This window comes from Merops nubicus, unplaced genomic scaffold, assembly GCF_000691845.1.
Source record: "Merops nubicus isolate BGI_N331 unplaced genomic scaffold, ASM69184v1 scaffold14620, whole genome shotgun sequence".
Lineage (NCBI taxonomy): Eukaryota > Metazoa > Chordata > Aves > Coraciiformes > Meropidae > Merops > Merops nubicus.
In genome coordinates this window covers 4082-15014 of record NW_008582272.1, presented here as the reverse complement: position 1 = coordinate 15014, position 10933 = coordinate 4082, and the positions used below count along the sequence as shown (strand labels likewise).

Here is a 10933-nt window from a genome sequence, read left to right as displayed (position 1 = left end):
AAAAATATAAGTTATTTACAAATACAAACACTTCAACAGCACAGATGCATTTTCCTTGATTGTTGGCACTGAGAAAGCAGTGGAAGAAAAAAAAAAAAACCACTACCAACAGATTCAAATTATTTCCAAAAAGTTGATGCTATCTAGAACCAAGTTGCTCAAAGTTTTGCTTGAGCAAGATTATCCATCCTTCTTAGGAAGAACGTGTTTTATATGATACAAGTCATTTGCTATGTGTAAACAGAACAACCCTTCCCTTCCTATGTATTTTTTTTTACCAGCTTTTGGAATAATTTCTGTATAAGCTGAGTAAGATCAGTCACTTTACTTGAAAGTCAGTGAGTTTATTAAGCTCTTATGTCCTGACACCTGCTTTGCTTTAATCAGTGGGGACCAGCTGGATTGGTAAACATCACAAGAATAGAGGACAGACAGTGCAGCTTCTCTTTGATGTATTCTGGCAACTTATCGTTTTCTCCATACCTAGAAAGGGAAACGAGCACAGAAAAACTTAGATGCTTGAAACAATTTATTTCAGGACAGTATAATTATTTCAAAACTTGCCTGTAAGTAGGCAAACCAGTAAGTCAAGCAGATTTTAAGGACGTCTAGACACATTAAATGGTGCTTGATGGCTTCAATCTAGGCTCCCCTTCCCTATAACTGAGAAAGTGTTTCAGATTAAAATATCTGAATGATGTTTAATGCTGCAATAACATCTGAATGGAATATGTATTACTGTCTCAAACTCTGCAGAGAGGAAGCATGTTACTGAGTGGCTATGTTTGTGTGGCAAGTGCCCAGTGTCCAAAAGATAGACCTGAAGTACTCAGGTGAAGCTTTGCCTAGGCCTCAATGTTGGCATCTATGTCCCTAAACTGACAGTGTTTAAAAAAAAAAAAAAAAGTAGTATTAAAAACTTATTTTACTTCCTCTCCCTCTTTTAAATACTGTACAGGAACAGTGGCTATACTGTAGATACCAAGTAGATACATACTCAAGCTTTTTTTTGACTCAGAGTTCAAAGGTGTAGGTGTTTCTCTTCATTTGAGTTTATATAAGCTGATCAACTGAGAAATGGTTGAAAAGCTAAGTTTTAAGATTTACAAAACAAAATGAATAGCAGCTATAAGTTTACCTTAGGTCGAACAGCCTTGCACTAAAAAAACCCAACTATTTTTATAGCAGCAACAGACTCACCTGGTTGTCTGGCCTTCTGGAGATGTATAAGTGATAGAAGAAACACCAGCTTGGGCTACCAGTTGGGACCCATCATTAAACTGAACCCACACTGCTCCACTGGTCAGCTAATGAGAGAAGTTGTGTTACAATTTGAGGATGTAGAAAAAATGCTAGGTACGTAATATTCTAATCTAGTAATATTTGAGAGTTCATAGCTATATATAGTCTCAAGTTTATATATATAAAGCAAACTTCTGCTAGGACAGGAAGCTTACTTTATCTGGATTATCAGAGAACCATTTTTTAACTCTAAAGCTGGTTCTAATGAAGAGCAGATGAAAAATCCCTCTTAGGAAACAGCTTGCCTGTTGCATACACAGACTTTGTATTCTACAGATCTGGTACATATCTGTTAAAAAAACACTTTGTTGTGACACCTTTACAGCTGCATTAATGAACAGACAGAACTTTTAACAGGTTCAATTTTTTACTAGAGGTAAATTTAAATGTCAGAAGACACTGAAACAGGCAATACCCACAAGAAAACTGTGGTAACTGAAATACTAAACTATTACCTTGCGTTTTTCTACTCTCATAGCTCACCATGGAATTTATTTAAGATGCTTATTGGGAAGGATCTTGCCACATACCATTTTTGAGAGTTAAACTGTAGCAGAACACAACTGCTCACAAATGAAGTTTGAAGTTAATGACTTAAAAATATGCATCCCAGGTTTAAAGGAAGAAAAGAACAGGCTTCCCTCCTTTATCACTATTCATTTCTCACCTGAGAAGCCCAACCAACATTTTTCACAAAGACAGATTTTAAAAGTTGGGCTGAATTTGGACTGTATTCAGTTTGCTGAGCAGGGGAGCACGTAGTTTCAGCAGTGTTAGTCATAAATGCAGACTTTTCATACGACACCACCTAAAACCCAGAAACACACAGGATTAGCAGCCTTAGTATTAATCCAACTGATTATGTACCAGCTAGAGTGGTCGATTACTACCTGTTTTCATCTTTTCATATATACAGTTTTAGCCTATATGCTTCATTTAACAGCATTAGATTATAAACTCCCCACAGGATTTGGTATGACTTTGTCAGTAGCATGACAGTTCTACTGCTTTCCTGTACTCACAAAAAAATTAGTTGTAATCAAAGTCAACATTTCTAGTTAATATGCTCACAAATAGCTAATAAAACCCCACCTCACACAAATGTAATAGCATTAATTCAAATATAACAGCAATAATTGAATTGCTGCTGGAGAGTAGCCTCCACTGCATGTTCTTGTGTACTTACAGGAGGAGCAGCGTTTGGAGTTAGAACTGGAGTAGGACTGGCAGCTGTATTTCTATCCAGCTCCATGACTTCTTTTGTACAGTTCATCTTTTCCAACAGTGGAGGTGCTACAGCCTGCGGCGATTCCATGTTGCCAGGTTTTCTGGAAAAATGAGATGAATTGAGAAAAGGTCTGTCCTAAGAGGCCTACAGAACCAAGTGAGGAGATGTAACAAATCCTTCAGTTTACCAGAGACTGTGCAGAGCACTTAATGGCACTGGTCTTCTGCAGGACTGTTTTTAGACATGCTAATTGTTAGCCTCATTTCGTCTAAATCCCCAAGTGTCTGTTGTCCTAGTACCAAAGGAGGCTTTGCAGGCCCAGAGTAAGGTGTTCGTACGTGCTACCAAGTGAGTATCTATATCTTACTAACAACTAGGAGCCTCTGCTACACAGCCCTGGTTTCTGCAAACGTGAGATGCAGATGACTGTTCAGTGAGCATGTTCAAATGCAGAAATACTTTCAAGTGAAAGATACTACCTTCCAACAATTATTGGAAAAAATGGAACACTTCCACTCCTTTTTTCTTCTTCCAAAACAGCAGATTCCAACGCAAGGCATATACGATGTCCCTGCAATGAGAAGGAGCTTGTTGAAGTTTTAATTGAGAAGAGTGTAACTACTTCATACATGGTTAGCATGGCAGGGGAGCCTCAACAAGGAAATGCTTTTTTCAGCGGTACTGAACATCCACAATAGTTGCACTCAGGTACCACAGAGGCGACTCACAAAGCAACAGCAAGGCTGCCTTGTAACTTCAGCATATCTGGAGCTATAATCTTAATAATCACAGCTCCTCCCCTTCTAACAGAACTAGACAGGGCAGCAGAAGACCCACAAATTCTATTCTGGCAAATAGCAAAACATATGGAAGACTGAGTAGGAAGTTGGTACTACATTTTTACTTTTTCATAAATTCATAGACAAAAACCCCAAAGTTACTCTTATGACTGCTGAGTAACATGAAACAAGAGATGGAAGGCACAGGAGTCAGGCCAATTAAACACCTGGCCCATTGGGGTTTTATTGTTCTCAGGTTGTGTGTGGGTTTTTTTGTTTGGGGGAAGGAGGGTGGGTGGGATGGTTTCTGGTTGGTTTGTTTTGCATTTTTTTTTTTGGTTGGTGTTTTTTTGTTTGTTTGGTTTGGTTTTGGTTTTTTTCCTCTCCCTTCAAACTGGTATAAAGCAGCTTCACCCGTTCTGTCTAATCCTTTCACCAGAAAGGCAAACCTGCTTTACATGTTAGTAAGAATTCCCTCTTACAGTCTTCACAGTGAGGCACTGTTACTGTTACCTCTGCATTCATATTTGCTCTCCCAAAGAGCACTTTATCATCCCTCCTTATTCATGTAATGAAAAACAGGAAAAGCAATACTGGAAGCACATTTGAGAAAGATAAACTGAATCTTGAGCAAGTTGTTTTGCACTGGAAAAGGTCAAGAGAGAACAGTTTACCTCGTTTGCATGATCCATGTAAGCTTTTATTTCCTTCTTCAAACCTGCTTCGCTTTCTCCTTTCAAAGTGAAAACTTTCCCGGATTTTTCAATCACACGAGTTATACCAGCTGTCTTGTGTATCTTTGCTCCTGTAAAAGTAAAAATTACTAATGTGAGGTAAATAACACCAGCATCTATGAAACAGATATTTCTTCCATTAGATTCTACTCTACTGAAGGGTATTTCACTGACTCAACTACAGCAAGAATAAAACCACTCCTGTGTGAGCTCATTGTCTAGCAGAAATAAAAAGCCACTTAAACTGGGACTGTAATGTTAACTGAATGCCTTCTATGGCCAAAGACCACTACTTAAATGAGCTGAATAATGCATTTATTACATACTTGAAGAACTAGCTTTCTAAACATTCATCTGAGACAAAACTAACATCTCTAACAGCCTTGTCAAAAAGTTCCTAGTCTTTTCTTCAACCTGAAATGTTTTAGGTTTTGACAGTATTTCAGTGCAGCTTTATTAACATAACTGCAAAATTGAATACATACCATCATAAAAACAAATTTCAACATCTGCAGTGGGTGAATTTTCCATCAACATGCACTTGGCGTATCTTGTGTAGAACGTAACTTTGGGGGTTTTTGTTCTTACCAACTGCACAAACTTGGCTGCATACTGGTATTTTTTCCAGTACTTCTCTAAAAAAGAAAATTTTAAAACTTTCATCAGAAGGTCATCAGAATATACACTGTACATCAGCTTGGAGAGAAGTAATTGAAAAGAGGTATTTGATAAATATTGCAGTCTCCATCTGAGTACTTAAAAGAAGCACCTTCAAAGAAACTGACTTATTTCCACCAATTTTTAGGAAAGTATGCATCTTCAAGAGCTGCACTTGAATAGCTTCAATTAACAGAGCTGAGAACCTCAACAGCATGGTAAAATTCTGCATGTATTGTTTAACTAGGTACCATGGGCCAGGTGGCTTCCTGGCCTCAGGACAAGCTTTGATCTAAAATTAGTAGAGATGTCTGCTTGTCTCTTAAGAAGGTAGAGTTAGCTTGTATTTGTTCTTCAGCTGTCTACATTACTCTGTCACTGCTTTTAAACATTTTTCCCCTTCCTCCCCAAATTATGAGTATTAGGAAGCACAAAATATAGTTTTTAAAATTACTTGATATTTCTTCCACTCATACTTAAACAGCTTCCAATATTAATCAGAAAAATATGAAAGCTTTTAATTCTAGCACACTACATAGTGAAGGGGCAAGTGGCTCCTTATAACTTCCACACAAAATGAGTTAAAACAATCTTGTGAGGTTTCAAAAATACAATTTCCAGCTAAACTGTAGTTTAAACGTTATAATGAAAGGAATTTTATCTTTAATCTACAGTTATCTGAAAAATAGCAGCTAAAAGCTGAAAAGTCTCAAACAAGATTCACTTAATAATTCACTTAGTGATAATAAGTTTAAAATAAATTTCAAGTTACCTGGCAAGTTGTCCAAATTATACATACAGAGCTCTTCAGGAGGAGCAGGAGGTCTGTCATCAAGAAGGAAACCTCTTCCTTCATTTGGATGATACACTGCAACCTACAAAAAGCCAGGAGGGGGAGAAGGGAAAGTTGGGCATGAAAGAAATCTGTTTACAGTTGCAATTTACTACAGCACTCCCTACTTTTAACACATATGGGAACAAGTGACAGCTTCATTACTATAATGTACCATGCCCACGCTATTCCTGTATGTGATGATTTTACTGGAACATGTTTCCAACAATAGTTTACCTGTTCCAAAAGTCAAGTCCCGTTTTGCTCTGCAATAATTGCTTGCTACCTAGATTTGTATGGCTGCACTGGGAGTGGGGGGAAGGAGTTTACAGCTGTGCATATGTAAATACTGCATTTCCAACCACATAATCACTGAAATGAAAATTTAAAAAACTCTGAAAGAACAGAATACTCTAAACCCTTTATACAGCAGTGAAGAAATGGAGAAGGTACTCACCACATTTCCATCACAAGATATTCTGAGAACTTCTTTCACAAGTTCTTGTGAATGGTGTTCTTTTAGAAACTCCATACACACTTCCCCAGTATCTAGAATGCTCACCTAAAACACAAAATATACAAAAAATTCTCTTTCTCACAAGGTATCACATTTTTTTCCACAAATGGTTTTAAAAAGTGGCATCTGTCTTCCTCAAATGCACTGCAAGCTTATAAATGCTTCTTACAGTAACTTTTGCTAGTCGTGCTATTCAGATAGAACACCTCTGCAGCATGAATGAGGGTTATAAGCAGCCACACCCTCACCCACCAGGCTTAAGTGACAAATCAAATGAAGGTAGGTCAGCTCTATTATGTTCCTTCTTAAAAAACAAAGTGGGGGCAGGGGGAAACGCGACAGGAGGGGCACGACTAAGAAATGGAACAAAAGGCAAAAATGGTGACACCAGGAACAAAACAAACAGAAAAATTTATGTGATCAGTAAGGATTAAGGGAATTTGTTTTGTTTTCCCACCAACAAGAGAGGGAAAAGCAGCACTGTCCGAAAAAAGAGTCAAGTTTTTACTTCAGAGCAACTGTTTTCATTTTCAATCCAGTTCTTTAATCTGGAGAAGTGTTTGATGTGTTTGACAGTTAAAATCTTAAATGCAACCGTGCTTAAATGCTAAGCAGTGCAGAGTTCTAGAACTTTGTATCTGTTCCATCTACCTACAGTTTTTTCATTTGTAAGTATTCCATACACAAAAACTAAGATGCATCTGACTAATATAACTCAAAGTTATTATAGATTAAGTTTTCTAAAACCAAATGCTTTAGTTTACCACATGATTTTCAGGAGACAGTCACACTATATTTAATACTCAAGTCATTTTCATTTTAAGAACTGGTACATACCACTGCATTCTTTGTTTTTTGCCTGATTGGTTTTAGCCTGCGGGCATCGAGTGGTGATACTATACTTCGCAGCACAGGTTTCTGGTGTGCTGGTGGTCCTTTGCCCCACGTTTGGTTTTGTTCTGAAGATGACCAAAGGCCACATGTAGAAGAAGACTGTTGAATTTTCTCAGATTTGCAAAAAACTCCAGGCATGTATTGCTTTGGGTTTTTCTGGTTCAAAGAATGTGGGTAGTCAACTGATGCATCATGGTTCCTGATGTCTTTTAAGGTGTCCCACGCATTTCTTGATGCATCTTGCTGGACATCCAAATGGTAGCGAAAGCCTCCGTGTGCATTACTCCTGCCAGGCAGCTCTGCAGGTGGCCTCAGCGCAACTGAAACCATCACAAAGGTACATTGCAGATTCAAGGGGCCACAGGCAGAAATAAAAAATGCTACTATGTTGTTCAAAACGCCATCTTAGAAGGCTTAATTGGAGAATGGGATTCTTTAATTCTCAGTCCAAATCACTAGGCTGTGTCTTTACTACCAATCGATACCAGTGCTAACAAAATTATAGGGCTACTTAAAATAAGCCGTTACTACATTTCAGTCATGATGACCTTCAAGTCCTAACATACATCAAATCAGTTTGTAAAACCATTTATAAACCAAATACTGGGATTTCAAAGAGATACTTAGAGTTTATAAGAATTAGTTTCATCTGTCAAAAGACAGTTTACTTGCCATTCAGATAACCAGTAGTGGCAAGTTTTGTTCAAGTTTCAGCTTATCTAACTAGTGGTTTAGTATCAAACAGAAGTTGTTGTATTCAAGATGTTAAACATGCTCCAAACCCCTTGTTTTATTTCTAGTCACTTGTCAAAAGACGAAAGACTATTTTTATATTCAAACTTTCTAAAACTGCTTCCCTAGTTTTAATATTTAAGCCTTTGATCAACTTTTCACCTCACCCACCCAAGTATTTCACTCCTCCTGACATATTGCAGAACAGTTGAGAAGCGACCAAAAATGAAATGGGATTATTCAGACCATATGTCATTTGATTCTAATTCCCTGTAGACTGGAAGGGAAGGAGTCCAGTAATATCAAGACAAAAAAAGGACAGATTTGTGATTTAGTTTTATGATTAAATTACATTATTTGTTAATGATGTAACACGATGCATGGCAAAGAACACCACCTCCCCTTCTGTGTCTTTTGTCTTTTCCTCCACCCCTCCTTCTGCAGCCTGGTTATCTTTCTGATTCACTGAGGTCCCATTTTCTCCTAAGGCATATTTGCACAGCTAAATTAACAGGGCCTTTGAGTCACCTGCCCATCTTGTGTCATGGATTTATACTTAGACATGTTTCAGGTTACAACTGAATAATTAGGGCAGGTTCTAGAATCGTACACTTTTTCTCCTCTTAAATAATAAAAAATAATTACCTCATTTTAGGAAGCTAAGTCTTCAAATTCAAGGTGCAATGTCTTCACACTTACGAAAACAGTTACACTGAGTTCATGATACCAACCCAGCAGCTTCAGAGGAACACTAACTCCAAAACCTTCTGAAATTAATTCCTATCTCAGGAAACTAAAATGTTACCACTTAGTCCAAAAGAGAAAATAAAACAACCTTTTTAAGTGGGATATTACTTAAGAAGGATTCCACAGATTAGTGATGGTGGAAATAATTTTGACTTTCAATAGCTGTGTCAATTTTTTGCAGTGACAAATCAGTTTAGGGTCTCCCATGCTTCTGTCACAAGTTTAAAGAAATAAAATACAGAAAAACCCACAGAAACTGTTGCAAGTCAGTACTCCAAGGTAAGCCCCAAAATACACAGCTGTCAGTACACACCGTTTGTCTGCATGCCTCCGAGCCACTGCTGCATTGTTTCAGCCTGAGACTTCTGCTCTAAGAAACCACCCTGGGGCTTCACCGGGCAGGGATAATTTGAGCTGCAAAAGAGAAGTTCCACATGTAGTCAAGATTGCATCAAAGACACTGGCACAACAGAAGTTACAAGGTTACAGCTGCAGAAACCAGGGCACTTTCAGAACATTTAAGTGGCATTTTACAGCTCTAGACAGCATGTAGCATGCTGCTTCTTCATGGGGAATGTTCACTGAGTAAAGGATAAAAAAAATACTGTTTTCAAATGGAATAAAAAGTTATTACTTATTTTTAGCACAAATTCAAGCCTGTCAGCACTTACTAGTAGACTCTTACAACTGACATACATGAACAAAAAGAGCCATTGATAACGCTGCCCACAGTGGTTGTCCTTATGTCTAGTTCTTCATTCACAGTATAGGCAACAACCTCAGAGAAGACAGAGGGGTGATGCCCATGACCCCAGCCAACCTCATTCAGCATTGCAAATGTGCAGCTGAAATACGTAGGCAAACTTAAAATAATTTGAATTTATATAAAATACAGTAAAACCCAAAGATCAGAAAGATTTTTACCAGCTTCTTAGACAATGACATGTGTAGCCATGGGGGAACTCAAGCTATAAATCCACAAGTTGAAGAACAAAAAAAAATTACAACAGCAGTTACTGCAAAATCACTGATCCATTGTAAATTCACACTAAGCTGCTGTGAGGTTTTCTGTCTCTGCGGCCTGGACCTGTCTGTGCTTCTGTTCTGTGATGATCACTCTCTAGCACTGGCAAGGACTCACCACAAAAAAACCCCACACAAACCACCACAATGCACAGAATATAAGCACCTAATTTAGATCTTAGAACCTTGTATTTAAGACTGCTGTGCAGGCTAACCATAGATGCAAGAGACTCCATGCAATATTAGCAATATTAGTAACCATTCAGTTAATCCCTACACATGCTGATATTCTGTCACATTTACATGCACCATGTCTTTATGAAGTCATGAAGTCATTGACATTTTAAGTCAAGTAAGCATTATGTTAACATTTGCATAAGTTATTTCTTTTTTGATTCAAACATTTCTCAAACTAGAAAGAATGCACATGCCCAGTAAACTTGCTGAACAGAGGCTCATGTCAAACCCTTGCAAACAGTCAGGAAAAGCCTTACTCCATTTACTGTTTCTACAGGGGGAAAGTGCTCATTTGCATTTTCCCTGAACTGATTTGCAAACCCAAAAACACGAAACCATCGCACAAAGTTGAGTTTCTCTCTACATTAAGAAATGGCAAGAACTAAGATATGCTGTAGTCCTTACATTAAAATAGGAATGTTCTTTGATACTCTACCAATGGAAAAAAGAAACCATGTTCTGAGCATAGACTGAGTTTATCCCACAGAAGGGCACTTGTTACCCAGCAGTGCACACAAGGCAAAGATGAGGCTTCTGACAGCACAGAAAACATTCCAGCATCCCTTGTAGATCTGACACCCAAGTTGGATCGTATCAGCTGCGGAAGTCCATCAATGTATAAAAAGAAGTCAGGATTTTCAACCAGAAAAGAACTAAGAATAGAACTAAGTTTCAGTTTATCTTTGACTGTTATTTTCCATTATGATACACCAGTTTTGTAATCCATCACCTAATCCCGCACTTCATTTTTTTTAAATACAACTATAGAATGGGTTGGAAGGGACCTTTAAAGGTCATTCAGTCGAACCCCCGTGCAGTGAGCAGGGAGATTTTCAACTAGATCAGGTTGCTCAGAGCCCTGTCCCACCTGACCTTGAACACTGTCCAGAATGGGGCATCTACCTATCTGGGCAACCCCCGCCAGTGTTTCACCACCCCCATTCTATTACATTTCTTCCTTCTATCTAGTCCATATCTCCCCTCTTTTAGTTCAAAACCATTACCCCATGTCCTGATGCAACAGGCCCTGCTAAAAAGACTGTCCTCATCTTTCTGATTGGCCCCTGTAAGTACAGGAAGGCTGCTATAGGTCTCCCTGGAACCTTCTCTTTTCCAGGCTGAACAATCCTTTTTTCCTCCCCTTTATCTAGTCTAAGCAGAATAGAAAAGAAGCCCAGAGCAGCAAGTAAAGCCATTGATACTCTCTGAATGACTTCTACCCTAGTCTATGCCTCTCTTACAAAGAAAACA

General features: G+C 38.3%; 1 protein-coding gene across 1 annotated transcript in view; it reads right to left on the bottom strand.

Annotated features, from left to right (window-relative positions):
• Positions 1-383: 383 nt before the first annotated feature.
• The window catches only part of PLK4 (polo-like kinase 4), a gene marked incomplete at its 5' end in the record, with an annotated part of 14437 nt that continues 3887 nt past the window's right edge, over positions 384-10933 (bottom strand). Inside the window, 11 exons of the mRNA XM_008937281.1 lie at positions 384-483; positions 1201-1307; positions 1970-2110; positions 2501-2630; positions 3010-3101; positions 3984-4114; positions 4529-4678; positions 5473-5575; positions 5990-6094; positions 6887-7263; positions 8736-8836. Coding sequence (XP_008935529.1) covers positions 384-483; positions 1201-1307; positions 1970-2110; positions 2501-2630; positions 3010-3101; positions 3984-4114; positions 4529-4678; positions 5473-5575; positions 5990-6094; positions 6887-7263; positions 8736-8836 — 1537 coding nt within the window. The remainder of the gene's footprint in view (positions 484-1200; positions 1308-1969; positions 2111-2500; positions 2631-3009; positions 3102-3983; positions 4115-4528; positions 4679-5472; positions 5576-5989; positions 6095-6886; positions 7264-8735; positions 8837-10933) is intronic.